Source organism: Hipposideros armiger, unplaced genomic scaffold (genome assembly GCF_001890085.2).
Source record: "Hipposideros armiger isolate ML-2016 unplaced genomic scaffold, ASM189008v1 scaffold_367, whole genome shotgun sequence".
In the NCBI taxonomy this organism is placed as follows: domain Eukaryota; kingdom Metazoa; phylum Chordata; class Mammalia; order Chiroptera; family Hipposideridae; genus Hipposideros; species Hipposideros armiger.
The window spans coordinates 583,347-600,518 of record NW_017731717.1 but is presented as its reverse complement, the minus strand read 5'-3'; the positions used below and the strand labels follow the sequence as shown (position 1 = coordinate 600,518).

The following is a 17,172-nucleotide window of genomic DNA, read 5'->3' as shown; positions in this document are numbered from 1 at the left end:
TGAAAACCTTGGTATGAGTACTAGCTGCATTTTAAGAGCAATTTTTATTTGGGGTCAGCAACTTAGCTCAACAAAAACTTTGAAATGATTTTGTTTTGCAATGAAAAAGTCAATCATAGAAGCAGCTGAATTGATTGACTCGTGTACTCTTTGCAGAAGAAGAAAGCTCTGGGGGTAGAGAGAGGAAAGTGGTGATGAATGTAGGCTTCATCAGATCTTGTGTAGTTGTTGGGGCACCTGGACCTGGAGACGGGGAGGATGCCGGGCTCATCGTGAATACAACTCCTTGCTCAAGCCTTTGTCGGCAGAGCCACTAACCCTAAACCACTTTGCTAAGGAGTGGTTACCCTGTAGGAGGAAGGGGAGCTTCCCAAACAGAATGAGCAGTAGAGCGAGACGGGAAGAGGCCAGCATTGCCTCCCCATCCTGAAGCCATGGCTCAGTAGGCAGGAAGCCCCTGGTGCATCCTGAAGCAAAGCTTTGCACTCCAGCTCTGGCCTCTTCCACAGGCTGGGGGCAGGGCCCTGAGCGCCACCTACCCCTCACCCCACTTTGTCCACTCCAGACTCTTTAAGCTCTTGTGTTCTAACAGTGCGTGTTTATGACAGCTCATAATAATATTGGGGATTTTCAGGTACTTTCACAAGACACACCCTAAAATAACTTCATTATACAATAAAAGAGCAGCTTGTTCCTCTGGTACAGCAGGAATTATTTCAGTAAGCACAGTGCCTCAAATCAGCCTGCTTCTTTAGCTGGGTTTGTCTGTGACCACTGATCCATAGCCACCCTTTCAGGTTGGCCACACATGCCAGAGTGCAGGGACCACAGTCAGCAGCTCCACATCCTAAGGCCTGAAATTCTGATCCACGACCTGTTCATGTCAGTTGTGGTGTCCAGAAGTTATGTTCTGTAGACTGGTGTAAGCTAACTGGTTCTAAGCTAAAATGTAACTCCTTCATGTTAAGTCCAAGTTCAAGTACAGACGCAACCTCTGTAACAGACCACTTTTTATAATATGATTTTTATGGGTTCTGAGATTACTGAGTTATACATACATACATACATGCATCAATGTATTTTTGTGCATTCTTTATTTTCCAAATGTTGAACAATGAGCATGTATTTTATAATTAAGAAAAAGTAAGTCCTAAATGAAGGCCCCATAAATATTAAAAAAAAATACAGCAGTGTTTTCAGAAACCCCTATCTTATTTGGCCACATTAATGAGCTTCCAGCCTGTCTCACTCCTAAGACTTTTTAAGCCTGACTTCTGAAAATAGCACCAGACTCCTGTTACTATGTTCAGGTTGCCAGGATTCATGTTTTCATCACTCAGAATGCGTGAGCCTCTGTGCTTCCTATCTCTTATTTCCGAGTCCCTCAGAGATGAAGAAGTCCTGCGTCTTGCCAAAGGTAGCACTGTGACTTCACGGGCGCAGCTGTATGCTGCAAAGCAAGCGTGTCTTCATAGCTTCCCCTCTTCACATTTCCATTTCTTCTCCCCTGCCTCAGGCCACCTCTGCTTTATGCTCCTTCGTTTCTGAAATCTGCTTTCCTTGCCCTTCTCCAAGTGCAGTTGTGCATGTACACACACACACACACACACACACACACACACACACCAGGACCTTTCAGATCACACCTGCATTGAGATTACCTCAGGTGCTAGGGTTTAATTTTAACAAGCAAACAGAGAGCCGTCTCAGCAGTGTCACAACTGACCCTATGAAGAACTGAGACATCTTTTAGACCGCTCAGCTTCTCTGTCTCAACTCTCCACAGACATTCTCCCTGGGCCCCTGGTCGCAAATGACCCCTCTCCGTGTCTAACCAAAGATCCTACTGGGTCTGTTAACCACTTGGGTAACAGGACACCTCACAAGCCAGCCTGTTAGGTTGCCTTTGAGTCAGGCAGTTGACGGGCCATGGTTTAAGGCAAGACCTTTGTGTACAAGGACTTCTTATCTCTGGCTGCTTTGCTTAAAAGGGGTCTTGGCCAGGGGTCCAGTCTCCTTTTCAATACGCTCCTCTCCCTAGTTTCCTCAGCTTCTCCGACTGTCTTAAGGCTCTGCTGGACCCCCCTCATGCTTTATCCGAACCATTATCTGTTCTATTCCCATGAGGATGCCCACAGACTTCAGGGGAGCTCCCCACTCCATTCACACATGCTGCCAACATATTGTTGTACACTTACAGTCCTGGCAATAGGAAGTCCTTGTGGTAGGAGACATACAATTACCCAGTATTGTCCAAAAGGCTGCTGCTTAGACCACATCTGCATTTAAAAAAAAAAAAAATTGTCGATAACACAATTTAGTCTTTATGTTATTATTGTGGCTTTGCAATATGCGTCTTTTAAAGGTTCCTTCCACGTGAGGCCAGTATCACCTCTGATCTGGTGCAGTGAGTGGTTTGTGCATAGCAGGTGTGCAATAAGATTTATAATTAACTTGAATTATTTTATAGCTTCAGTGAATATTTATATTTGTAAATACCAGAAGTAGATTATGCTTTTTTACAAGCATAACAATATATAAAGAAATACTATTTTCTTTCAGAGATGTGTTCTCATTTGTCTTATTACCAGCTGCCCCCGACATCTTTTCTGAGGTCTTTACACATCTGTTGTGTGGGTTCTTCTCTCTCTCTCTCTCTCTCTCTCTCTCTCTCTCTCTCTCTCTCTCTCTCTCTCTCTTTATAAACTTGCTCAATATTTCTGTACTACTGACATCCTACTCCACTTTCATTTCATTAAGCTGCATTTTCTGCTTAGGATTCCATACTGTGAATTGGCTTTTGAAAAGGATGAATTGTTGGCATTAGTACTATAAAGCTGTATTACATAACAGTTAAATACTGCCAATGTCCTCTTGATAAAATGACTCAAGAAAAATGGGCATTAATAGGATTAGGAAAAATACCAGACGGCATTATCAAGTGGGCAGAACCTATTTTCAGGATCCCTTTATTTTTCTCTTGGCTCCATCTCGTCCTCTGTTGTGTGGTTCCCGAAGAACACACCAGGCCCCAGCCCTCCCTCCCGACCCTCATCCCCGTCTCTTAGACGTACAAAGCAGTGCCTTGCGCTCTTGACCTTTCTCTCTCAGCTCCTTCCTTTAAAACTTTCATTCTTATTCTTTCTGGACTGAGCTAGTGAACAACTATCGTGTTCATAACCAATAATGTCTTATGGTAACACCCCTCTATATTAGCCAGGGTTCTCCAGATAAATAGAACCAATACTGTAGAGATATATATATTTATCATAAGGAATTGGCTGATGTGACTGTGGAGGCCAACAGGTCCCAAGATCTACCGTCAGCAAGCTTGAGACTCAAAGAAGCCAATGGTTTAGCTCTAATCTAAAAGGCCAACAGTCTTGAGGCCCAGTTGTCGATGTCAGTTTGAATCCAAAGGCAGGGGGAGAAAAAAACAGCAACACAATGTTCCATCTCAAACACAGTCAGGCACAAAGAGTTCCCTCTGACTTGAGGGAGGGTCAACCTTTTGGGGCTATTCAAGCCTTCAACTGATTGGATGAGGCCCACCAACTCTGGGAGGGCAACCTGCTCTACTCAGTTTGCCAATTCAAATGTTAATCTCATGCAAAAACACCCCCACAGACACACCTAGAATAATATTTGGCCAAATGTCTGGGCACCCCATGCCCAGTCAAGTTGCTACATAAAATTAAGCATCAAACCTTCCCAGACAGTGTTGCATTTTAATCTTAGTTCTTCCGGATGCCTAGCCAGAGGACAGGAATAGCCAGGAGGAGAGGCGGGCCTTGAAGCCCTGTGTGCAAGAGACCAAATACGCTGACTCCTAAACATCACACTGAGGATTAATAGTTTATGAAAGTATTTCTCTTTTTTTTTGGATTTAAGTTGGATATTTTACATAATCTACATATAAAATAGAAAAGTCAATTTTCAATCTTCTAACCGTCAATTTCATGTTGAAGCTAATCATTAATTCAGATTAGTTAATTTATATTTTTTTGCTCTTTTCATTGAGGTAAATTGATATAAGATAAAATTAACTATTTTAAATTGAACAGTTCAATGGCACTTAGTACATTTCCAGTGTTGTGTAACCACCACTTCTATCTAGTTCCAGCACATTCTCGTCACCCCAAACGGAAAACCTATACCTTTTAAGAAGTTACTTCCCATTTCGCCTTTTTTCCTGCAACAAACAATCTGCATTTTGTCTCTATGGGTTTAGCCAGTCTGGATATTTATTGTAAATTGGATCATTTTGTGAGCTTGTGTGTCTGGCTTTTTTCACTTAGCCTAATGTTTTTTGAGGTTCATCCATGATGTAGTAGTATGTCTCAATACTTAATTTGTTTTTATGGCTGAATACACACACACTGCAATTTATTGATCCATTCATCCTTTGATGAATATTTGAGCTGTTTTCACCTTTTGGCTGTTGCGAATAATATGCTATGACCATGCATATAATTCTACATGTATTTGTTTGGGTACCTCTTCTCCATCCTTTGGGGAATATACCTAGGAGTGCAATTGTTAGGTCACAGGGTAAATCTGTGTTTAACTTTTTGAGAACCTACAAAATATTTTCCACAGTGGCTGAACCATTTTATATTTCCCCCAACAATGTACAAGTGTTCCAATTTCTCCACATTTTCACCAATACTTATTATGTTCCTGTTAATTAATATTTAAATAATCAAATTTAAATATCTACCCTTGGGCATAAATATTTATCCTACAAGGAGATCTTCCTGGGAGTCAAGAAACCAAAGAAACAGACATTAGCTTCTGATGAAGGCATGATTAATTTAAAATTAAAGGGGAAAATACATATTAAACACTTTAATTAATGATTTACCTGCACTCCACCTCATTCCGAAAAGAAGTTGATATGTCTTACAAGGTACTTATAAAATATAGTTTCCATATTACCTGCATCAGAATATCTGGGAGTGCTTGTTAAATAATGTATGTCATCTGGCCCCATCAAATTTAAGACATCAGAATTTCAGGGCATTAAAAGGGGCATACATCTGGAATCTGCATTTTAAATATGGTCTTTGAATGACTTTTATGTAAACTGAACTTGAGAACCACTGGTGTAACCAGACCCAAAAAAGATCTCATTAGTTAAATGAGGAATTGACTCTCACCATGATCATCATTTAAAGTATTTGTGATAAAAGGTTTTTCTGTTGTGGCAAGACTCGCTGTTCTATAGAAAGAGATGTGGCTGGCCATTTTCAATCTTGCAAGGTAATATAATTTAAGGTTATATGGTTTTTCAACTTCTGACATTTTCTTAATAGATTTGGCATATATTTAGATCACCAATAAATATACTGAAAGCTTTATGAAGGGTGAGTCTTATATTTTATCGAAATGGCAAGAATTGTATTACAAAACCTGAGAATAACCAAGTTCAGGTCTCCATCATTAGAGGTCTCTTCCCCACAAACACCTTGTTACATGTGCTTTGATTTTGAAATTATTAGGTGTGGGACTTTATATTTCTTTCTTTAGGATGATGTTTGGTAAATTGGTCACTTCAGTGTGTTTCTCACTTTTTTGGGATCAAGGATTTCATTAAAAACTATGAATCTTTATTGAATGTCAAATAAATAAATAAGTAAAGTATAATTTTTTTTTTAAAAAGCAAACTATGAATCCTTTACTCGCTTCCCACTAGTGAATATCCTACTCCCCTCCTTGCAATTTTAAATACATTACTGGGGTTCCATACGTATGAGGTTGAGAATATCATGATGTCCAGGCCTCTTACTCCTCTACATCTATAATTTCTTCCTGCAAGTTAAATTTTTTTCCATTATTTTTATTACACAGTGGAAACTACAATAATATCTGATATAGCAAAAAACAAAACAAACAAACAAAAAAACCCAGACTCGCAGTAATATCAGTCACTCAAAACATATTATTTACCCAAAAGAAAGCAGAAAAGGTCTTTATAATACAGAAGTCTGTCACTTAGCCGAAGCATTTTCTTTGGTAAGAGAGCTACAGACACAACCTTGAGAATTATTAGGCAGCAGTTTAAATGCAAGCAGACACACTGACAAAGATGAAAAAGGGGAATATAGCATGCTAGCAAAAGAATAAACAGGTTTAATTTTTAAAATAACAGTGCGTTCTCATTTAATGGAGAGACTAAAAGCATTATTCCCTTGAGTGGCCTCTGAGCATAATTCTTTTGCAGCAATGAGTATATGTTTGCATACTGAAAACTCTTGCTCATCAAGAAAAGACAGGGTCCTATTGATCATAACATGTTTATGAAAAATATAATTCATTTTAGAAAGATTTCAGATACATTTTCATGAGCATAAAAGAATGTTCCGTGAACATAAAAAATGGATAATATTAAATTACCAAGACGTTTTGCTGATATTAAAACCCCAAGATACTATTCTTTTCTACTGTAGTATTTAAGATGCTTCTGATTCAGTATTTCTGCCTGTTTTGCTTAAGTCATTATTTGTGTATACGACTGTTCATAACACTATTCCTGCTGGTCACCACTGGGGCAAAATCCTCCTTGTGCTAATAAAAAGACAAATTTTTGCAAAGTTAGATGTCTTTCTTGAGGTGCTTTTCTAGTAGCTGTCTCTGGTGACTCGAGGAACACACTTGCACGATGACTGACAGAGTTAGTGATGCACTTTGTGGTTAGAAGTAGGGTGATGCTTTGAATGTAAATGAGACACAGCTACTCCATTTTTTAAAAAATAAGAGATCTAGTGAAGTGTCAGGCTTTTGTTACCTCCATGGATGTGAGAGACTAAGGGAGTACTAACGATTCTGTCTTCACAAAGAAAGTCACAAGTGTTTATACTTTTCAGAAAACAAGGTCGTAAACTTAAGCAATATTACCCAAGCAATGCATTAAAACTTACAACAACCAATTAGAATCAGAGACTTTATGGAGGTTTCAATTTATTTCATGGGATATAGCAACATTCTCTAAAATCTGAGTGTTTTACAGACACTGTTCTAAATTACATTTGCAAGAGCTGTTTGATAATGCTGAAGAGATTTGCTTTTCTGCAGCAAAGGGGAAAGAAGAAACATGTCCGTGCAAAGCGTTGCACATGAATGTTCATAGCAGCTTCATTTGCATTAGCCAAACCTAACTATTCTTCAGCAGGTGGTGACTAGATAACAAACTGTGGTATAACTGTACAATGGAATACTACTCTGCCCTAAAAAGGGAAGAACCATTAATAATACAGCAACAGAGATGAATCTCAAATAAGCTCAAGTAATTACCGTATTTCCCCATGTATAAGATGCACCCTTTTTTGAAAAATTTGAGGTCTAAAAACTGGGTGCGGTGTAAAAAAATTTACAACAATGAGCACAAAAACAAGTGCGAAAAAGTGGGAAATGCAAGTAACAAAATCTACAACCACTGTATAAGACACACCCAGTTTTTAGACCCCAAATTTTTCAAAAAAGGGTGCGTCTTATATATGGGAAAATATGGTAGGTTGAGTGAACAAAGCCAGGCAAGCATGAGTATATACTCTATGATTCAATTTATATGAAATTCTAGAAAATGCAAAACTCTAATGAAAGATCAGAGGCTGCGGGGGGGGGGGGGGCGGGTATGGGGGAGAAGGGAGGAGGAGGAATTTTAAAAGAGGACCTAGAAAACTTTGAAGGTGATGGATGGATATGTTCACTATCAACTGTGGTGACTTCACAGGAGTATACATATGTCAAAACTTACAGAGTGTACACTTTAAATGTGTACAGCTTATTGTATGATACTTACATGTCAATAAAACTGTTTGAAAGAAAAAGCAACACAAGTCTCTTACATATATCCTCTCCCTTGTTCCTCTCTTCCTAAGGTACTCGCTTGGCAAAACCACGAAGTCTGCCAAATGCATGCCTCCACCAATGCAGCTGTGCGTGGCTGGCAAAAACTAAACAAACAACTCTGACTAGTGGCACTTGAAAAGAAGTTGTTTGTAAAAGAAGGCCTACAGTACAAGACACATTTTCGTTCAAAAATTATATCTATGCACAATTAAAAAAAATGTTTAGAAGATTAGAAGCCTAAAAATTAAGCAGTGACAATTTTGTAGATTACAGGTGATTTTTATTTTCTTGTTTATATTTTGCTGCACAAATACATTTTTTTACAAGGAGCAGTGATTACCTTTATAAGCATTAAAACTAAGGCTGCCTGGTAGCACTTAGAGCCTTTGCAAGTGTATGTTTCAGCTGGTCTGACATCTTTCCCCACCATTTTCTTTCCTACCTGTAGCTAGAAGACGAAATTACAACATTACGACAAGTTTTATCAGCGAAAGAAAGACATCTGGTTGAGATAAAACAAAAACTCGGCATGAACCTGATGAATGAATTAAAACAGAACTTCAGCAAAAGCTGGCATGACATGCAGACTACCACTGCGTAAGTATATTAAGATAATTTTTTTAAAAATCACTTAGCCGGCTGCCTCACCACTCTTTTATTTTATTTTATTTTATTTTATTTTATTTTATTTTATTTTATTTTTTTATTCCTACGAGGCTGCTTTGGTACTGTGCTTAGGTGGAAAAAAAAATTTCTCTAGAAGTAAAATAAAGAAATATGAATAATCACTAAATATGCTGCATGTGAAGCCAACCCTAGAAAGTAGCTTCATGAAATTAAACATTGTTCACCAAAATGCTGTTTTCACTCAGACGACTTTTACGGGGTTGCACAGTTTAAATTTTTTTCTCTTTATTGTATATTTTTAAACCGTTGTTAAATATGTGTATTTTTCTTTATGTGTTCTCATAAAATTGTAAATGGACGTAGAGAGGCCTGGTAATAGGGAGAGGCGATGGGCAGCAATGATTTCAGTTTTCTTGGGGGCCAAATTGCCTGCTGGCTGCTGAGAACCGAGCTCTAAGTAAGCCCATTTGTTCCTGTGTGAAGGTGCCCTTTGAGTGAGGAGCTGGATCTAAAAGGAGCCTGATGTTTCCCTACTGTGGTGCCTTTCCTTTCCATGTGAAAGGAGAATTTCTCTCCCCTTATAACAGCCTAGCAATCCCACAGGCTTCTATGCCTGTGCACCCCAAGGGCTCATCCAGACAGGGTCAGGGCACAGCCCAGAGGAGGGCAGATGGAGGCAGGGAGCCCAGCAGTTGATCTCCAGAGGGTAGCCAATGTTCCCCAACCTGAAGATGACAATTATGGAAGCAGATTAGACACCACACATTGATATATTTATATACTGGAACACCATATGAACAATGTCCTGAAAAGCACCGCTGGATTTTAGGCACCAAATTAAATGAGCTTATCTGTCAGAGTTTTAGCCTCTGTCTTTGCACCTTGTTGGCCTATACCAATTAATGGCCCTGACGTCAAAAGGCTAAACCATCTCCAGTTCCATGGGTGTGGTCACCTCCGTCTTTAACCCAGGTGTGGGGGCTTCATGTCACACTGACCTGAACTACTTCTTCTGGGGTGTAAGAAGCAGGCTGGAAAGTTCTTCTTGGCCTCCTTAACCACAGGGCAGTAAAAGCTAACCAAATGGAGGGCCTGACAATCCTGCCTATTGTGTTGCTGAAGGGAGGGAGGGAGCATGGACCATCTGGGCAGAGGGTGGGTCGCAGGGTGGGGGGTAGTGCAGTGAAGGGAGAGATTTATGGTCATCCTGAGAGCAGACAAGTTCAAGGAAGGCTTTTAGCCTCTTCGCAAAGGGGAAACTCTGTAGTTTGTGTTTTTCCCATGTTTAAAAAACAAACGTTTTATAGTGAGGCATCCTACTTAGCATCAAGCGTTTTGTTGAATGAATAGAACAGATTTATTCCCTGGGGTATGGAGTTACAGTCTAGTCAGGAAAACAGAGTTTTGTTTTTGTTTATTTTACAAGTTATTACAAATTACCAGTTCAAAGGTAAGTGTGAAAAATGGTGTAGAGACAAATACAGGATATTGTGAGGGTGGAAAGCCTGAACCTTGCTGGGGTCTCAGGGAAGGTTTCCAGAGTAAGAGATGTTTAAGCAGAGCTCTGAAGGATAAGTGGGAATTTAATCAGACCAGAAGAGCAGGAGGAACCACCTGGGGGAGGCACAGAGGGTGAAGGCAGGCCCCTCCCAAGGATAGTGGTGGGGTTAATAATATTGTGGAGATAGCAGGGAAAAGTGGCCTTGTGGCATCTGTTAATAGAGTTGTTCTTTATCCACAGGCAATAGAAAGCGATTAAAGGGGTTGTGACAGTCCATTTATCCAAAAAGTATTAATGAGGGTCTACTATTAGGTATTATGACCCAGGGGCTAATCTAATCCCTCAGGAGATGGAATTCAACAGGCGGACAAAGCTCTTATTCTCTCTGTGTGTTGAAAGGGAAAAGAGGGCCTGCCGAGTGGCGCGTTGGTTAAGAGCTGGCTTGGAACCCCAGAGGGCCCCGGTTCGGATCCCACATATGAGGGCCAGTGACACTGCCCTCTACAGCTAAGATGCTGAACAACAGCTCAACCTGGAGCTGGGCTGCCATGAGTCACTGGTGACGGCTAGTCTGCAGCTCCTGATGCAGTGGGTTTCCATGGGCTACCGTGTGTAGCCAGCAGCCGCTGTGAGAGGCTGTCCAGAAGCCGGTGACTGATCTGCCTCACTCAGGAAGAGCGCAGTGATGGTGCCAACTTGGGCCAGTGAAGCGACGTCCTCCACAACTAGACTGATTCCCCAGCGCTGTTCCCATCCCCTAATTCCCCAATTTAAAAAAAAAAAAAAAAAAGAAAGGGAAAAGAGCAAGAAACAACAAAATAAACACATGAGGAAATATCACGAAGTGCTATGATGCAGGCAGCATGGAGTGACATACTAGAGAGTGACTTAGAGGAGAGGGGGGAGGCGCATAGACTGGTCCTTGTCAGGGAAATCCTGTTGGGAGTTACTTTCAGTTGAGACCTGAATGATAAGAAAGATCCCTTGTGAAGATCTGGGGAAGAGCTTTCAGGCAGAGGCAAAAGTTAATGCAAAGACCCCCAAGGCCAGAACTAGCTTTGCAGGTTTCAGGAGCCCACAGAAAGTGCTGTGTCTGGACTGTGGCGAGAGGAGAAGAGTGTCAGACTTCTGGGGCCTCCAGGCCATGGGGAGGAATGGGGATTTTCCCCCAAGGGGCCTGGGTGCCATTGGGGAGTTTGAAGCAGGAAGTGTCCTGTTCTGATTCACCTTTTAGGAATTACTCTGGTTACCTTGAGGACTGTAGATTGTGGAGAGGCAGGTGTGGAAACCGGAAAATCATTACGAGACTGCTGGAGTAGTACAGGTGGTGATGATGGTGAGAGAGCGTCATGGACATGAGAGGATGGGATTGGGAGGTCAGGCCAATGGGACTGACTTCCCACTCATTTGGAGGGGACGGGGGAATAGAAGGATCAAATACGAGCCTTCCATCTTTGGCGTGGGCTATTGGGTGAGTATCGGGGCTGTTGACTGCAGTGGGAGTATAGCATTGTGGTTAAGCCCATGGGCTATGGACTCCAATGGCTTGGATTGAAATCTAGGCCTCCCTGCATCTGTGAAATGAGGTCATATTAGCACCTATTTTATAGATAGGGAGGATTCAATGAATTAATATTTGTGCAACACGCAGGACCATGTCCAACACTTTGGAGGCATGTTCACTGTTCTAGGAAAGACTGAGACAGGTCTGGTGGGGAGACCCATGAGTTGCTTTGGCTGTGTGAAGTCTGCAATGCCCAGAGGGCACATGAGTTTATGTCCCGAGAAGGCAGCTTGGAGGATAAGTCAGGGATAGAGACGGACATTTGGGAGTCATCTGCACATTGATGTCATGGAAAGCTATAGGACTAGATGAGATTTCCTCAGAGATTCTTTAATAAACACAGAAGAAGGTGGACTCCCTAACCTTTAGGAATGACATGTACTTTGCTTTGTAGGGAAGAATCAATCCCTTTCTTAAGAGGGAGGCAAATGTCTATCAACAACCTAATTTTGGGAGAGCGTCTTCCTCCCGCCCTTTTTTCTTGGCTGCTGAGGGAAGGGGAAAAGTCTTATGCACATGTTGGGTGATAACATAATCTGTTTTCTCCATGAATTAATCAAATTCCTGCTGTTAGTGTCCGTGATACCCAGTCCAGGACAAGCTCTGCACCTCATACGATGAATATATTGATGTGAGGGAATTGGGGTGGGGTTAGGTTGAGTCAAATTAGATTTCAAAGCACTAAAAAGAATTTTAGCTGTCAGAGTATTGCCGGTAATTCCCAGAGGCAGTGCTTTGCATACTGATTACGTGATCATGACCTATTTAGTTTGATTGATTTGTAATGAAAAGAAAATCTGTGGTATGGTAATGAAAGATCTTGGCATATTTTAGTCTATGGTGTGATTCAAATTGAAATAGGACTGGAAGAGGAGGAATAATTTCACAGCAGACTGAAATTACCTCATTTCTGGAAAGATAACCATATAGTTGCAGGTTAGGAGATCACCTCTGTCCAGGGTTTGTTGTTGCTGTTTTTGTCATAGCTTTGTCATGCTTTGATTTGAGAGACTCTAAGAGCAGACAAATACTATGCCCCCATCGTTTTTGTTTTGTTTTTTACTGCTCTCTGCTGCTTTTTTAATGATGTCTTTAGGCTTCAAAGAGGCCTGGGGAATGTGTGTGGCTTTAGGATGTAAGGGTGGGGAAGCCACTGGAGGAGAAATGGAACCTCTTCTGTAGGAGGAAGAAGTAGGAACTTAGAAATGCAACATTGTGGCCGGTCATTTAAAGTGATAGGCTTCATTTTAATAAGTGTTTAGCCTTTGCTAACTCATGAGACTCCCCACTAATAAACCCTTCTGAGTTGCACCACAGACCAAATGGTAGGTCTACAAAGGGGAGAAGGTTTTGGAAAGGAATTTAAATCATGCCATCTTTTTGGAAAGCTTAATAACTTCATCCTATATAAAGAAGAATGAAACCCTTAACATTCAGCATTTAAAAAAATGTGCCATGTTTAAAAAATCGAAGTTCAGTTTGTAATTTACTTACTCTTTGATTTTGTGCTTCTAAGCCCAGGCCCTTATGGCCAGTAATGATTATTATCTCTTTTTATAGCACTGTTGAGTTCAGAAGTGCCGGTGAAGATTAAAGACCTAATTTTAATAGACACACATAGGCCGTCTCTCATACAGTTGTTTGTTCTTCTTACCACTCATCTTCCATCTTATCACACAAGGCAGAAAGTAGTTTTGTTTGTTTGTGTTTTTTTTTTAGATTCAAGACGTAAATCTATGTTTTGATAACATGTTTAGGGAAACTTTGGAAGAAAATAAGCTGATGTGTTGTTTTTTGTTTGTTTGTATCTTTGGTGAAATGCTGCATGTGCAACCATTAAAGTAATGCTCTCTTTTAAATCCCATAATAGAAAACAAATGCTATAAAGTATCTTCTTATACAAAGACTGTTGAATGTTTAATTTTTTCTTCTCTTTGTGTGTAGAAAATGCTTTAAGACAAAGCATTTTAGAAGACAACATGCTTTCTCCTTTTCATTATTAATACTGACTTTCAAATTAGCAAGACATGACAAGAGGAATGTGCATGAAAAGTCAATAGAATGCCTGTTACCTGGCTTGCAGAGAACCTCACCTCACATACTGAAGATCCCTTTGTCAAATAGCTAACCTGTCCTGGCCATGACATGCTATCCATTTCTTAAAGGGGATATGGTACATATAGATACAATGGAATATTATTTAACTGTGAGAAAGAAACCCTGCCATTTGTGACAACATGGATGGACCTTGGGGGCGCTATGCTAAGTGAAATAAGTTGGAAGAATCAGATACTGCGGGGCATCATTTATATGTGGTATCTAATAAAACCCTCAAACTGTTGGAAAGTTAGTGGATTGGTGGTTGCTGAGGGGTGTGGGAAAAGGGAGGGGTTGGTTAAAGAGTACGAACTTTCAGTTATAAGATGAATATATGCTGAGATTTTAATGTATGGTATATAGTATGGTGACTGTAGTTGATAACACTGCATTGTATAATTGAAATTTGCTGAAAGTAGAACTTAAAGGTTTAATGGATGTGTTAACTGGATGGGAGGAATCTTACACAATGTGTGTGTGTATATATATATATATATATACATATATATATATATGTGTGTGTGTGTGTGTATATATATATATATATAAAATCATCACAATTAAATATCTTACAATTTCATTTACCTTGATAAATCAGACTAAAAAGCCATTCATTCCAGCCAAACTGAATCTTTGAAAAGTAAAGCCGATTTTCCTATTGACTTTCATTGAAAACTAGGAAGCTTCCTTGTACTCAAAACAAAAGTATCTCCCAGTATGCGCTCTTCAATGGGTTAATGCATATAAAATGCTCAATAACTGTGAGCTGCTATTTGTTGTCATGGTTAAACCAACGTCCAAGAAGTGTTTAGTGCTAGACGAGATTCAAGCCTTATTGGAAGCACATCCCTGCAAAACTGATATTTGCTGGATTGCTTTTGGGTACGTAAGAACGAACTTACCCTTCACTCACCATAAGGCTTCCGTTACTCTCCAGAGTTAGAAATTTCCACTGGAAAGCCCTTACTCTGCACCTGTAGCTGAAATCAGGGAATGAAACTGGACTCCATTTCCTTCCTTTGGCCTCTTGTGGCTCTTGCTCTGGTTTATTCCAGCACCGGGACAGTGATGATGAACACCATGTGACCCTGCCCTCAGGAATTTCAAGGAGGTCATGGGGACAGATTCGAAACCATAATTGCAAAACAATGGAAAAATGTTTGGAAGGAGCTGTGCAAAGGGGATGATGGGGACACAGAAGAGGGGCACATAGCACAGTCTTCTTGAAGCATATACGTACTTTTTTTCTGCCTCTCAATGCACAATTGACAGCAAACTGGGGATATCTTAACATTTTGACTTTATGTAAAGGAAATGTATTAGTCCCCTACTGTATCAATTATGTAAGTCAGCAATGGTGTAACTTATATTTAGCTTAAAATAAGAGTCACTAGTAATCTAAAATGCTAAATACCATTGCCATTTAAATTACAAGGTGGTTAGATCAATCAGAAGGTTAGTATTTAAGTTGTTTTTCATTATTTGAACGTTACTGAACATAATTTTATATGATAGGGTTGAAAATAGTTTTAAGTGTTACTATGTACCAAATTGCATGGCCCCATAAAGGGAGCAAAATGCAAATACACTGACTTACTTAGGGGTTATCAGTGGCCTGACAGGACTGTTTTCTACTGAGATCCAGGCGCCTAGCCTCTAGATGAGGACGTATATTACTTACTCACTTTTAGAATCAAGCCCAGTTAGGAAGGACCCTGTACTTAGACTGTGATGTGAATGGTGCTCCTTGGACCTTTTAAGGATTCTCTGTCCAGTGGCCCATTTCTCAGGGGGTCCCTGGTTACTTGGAAATCCCTTCCCCACATATAACCCTCTTTCATTGCCAACTGCCTTGAAATCTCTTTTCCTCAATTATTGATCTCTAAGTAACATGTAAAATGATTACTAATTGTTTTCAAGAAATGTGATAGTTAGCCTAGGGAAGAGGTGTAAAAATGTTTGGGAAAATGTGCATCTTAGAATTCATGAAATGCAAAATTATTATTTCTCTCTACAAACACTGGAGTTATAGAAAGCTGACCTAACTCACCGCCAAATATCTACCATTTCCAAGGCAACAAGACACACTGCTGAAAGACAAGCGCATTGGGCTGGGCCCTGGCCCTGCCTCTGTCATTAAGGAGTCACATAATTCTTCTGGGCCTCAGTTTTGTCATCTGTAGTCTGGAGGGATTGGGCTCCAGTACCTTTCAGATTTAAAATTCTATAATACTCAGAAATAAATTCTTTCCAGTCCTAAAAATCTCTCTTTAACACTCCACTGAACTATCCATATGGTTGAATTTTAACTTTGATATTTCACATATAGAGTTACATTTTTCATGGGGAGAACATAATGTCACTAAAGGGGTCAGAGGCCTGTGCATACCTCCCTCACATTTTGATATAGAAGTGTCTTTAAAACATGACACAGCTCACACTTATTTTTTCCTACATGCACTCCTCTGTAGCTATTTTTAAATTGAGCCAGCAAATTCAGATTATTAAACACACAAAATTGTTGAAAAGTCACCTCTTATCTCCAAATTCAAAGTGCTCTCAAATATATCAAGTTAAGCTCCATGGAACAGTTTATGAGAAAATTAAACAGTTGCTCTAATCGTAAGAAATTCCTGAAGAAATGCAGGACCAACAGAATGAGGAATTTTCTAACTGTACCCAGTCCCACCCTCGCAGATACTGCAGAATAATTCTTTCCTTTTCAGGCCTTGAGTCCTCTTTCAGGCCTTACAGAGGCAGTGCTGGGTGAATGCCCAATGGGCTTTGGGCATTCACCCAGCACTGGCTCTGTAAGTCCCAATGGACTTTCTTCCCTTGGCCTTCCTCAAGTGCCTTTTCTACAGTTTCCCCTTCCCCCCAGAGCCCAGCTCTTTTCTGCTGACACCGACTTGGCCAAAGTTTCAGGGACCTCTGATCCTGATTGGATGGGAAAAGGTGGCTTTCACAGTCTTCCTAAGGGTACAGGCTCGGGTCTTTTTAGTTCTTCAAAGCGGGGCATTCACAATACAACAAAACTCTTTTCTCACCCCATTTGATGGTATCGCATAGCACAACAGCTACAGCAGAGATCCTGAGGCAGGATGGGGCCTCGTATGTTTGAGGAACAGTGAGATCAGGGTGAATGGAGTGAATGGAGCAGAGTGAGCAAGGAAGAAGAGGAGGTGCAAGACATTCTAGGGGACTCACTTGTGTCAGTGCATCCTAAGGCCTGTGGTATGGACTTTGGCTTTTACTTGGAGTGAAATGAGTGGCCACTGCAGGGTTGTGAACGACTTAATGTTGTAATGGACCCCTCTAACTGCTGTGGAGCAGGGACTCAGGGAGATAAGGGTAGAGGTAGAGACTAGTTAGGAGGCCGCTGCAATAGCCCAGGTGAGTGATAGTGGTGAACTAAGGTGCATAGCACTGGAGCTGGTGAGACACCAGACAAATTCTTGATGTATTTTGAAGGTTGAACCAACAGGATCTCTTGATGAGTTGAATATGGAGTATAAAAAGAATAGAAGGGGCA

General features: G+C 40.5%; 1 protein-coding gene across 8 annotated transcripts in view; it reads left to right on the top strand.

The window, feature by feature from the left end:
- The window catches only part of TPD52L1 (TPD52 like 1), a 70,743-nt gene that overhangs the window by 36,983 nt on the left and 16,588 nt on the right, over positions 1-17,172 (top strand). For all 8 annotated transcript variants that reach the window (XM_019662144.1, XM_019662143.1, XM_019662142.1 and 5 more), the window contains one exon: positions 8,300-8,448. In XM_019662144.1, the coding sequence (XP_019517689.1) occupies positions 8,300-8,448 (149 nt within the window). The remainder of the gene's footprint in view (positions 1-8,299; positions 8,449-17,172) is intronic.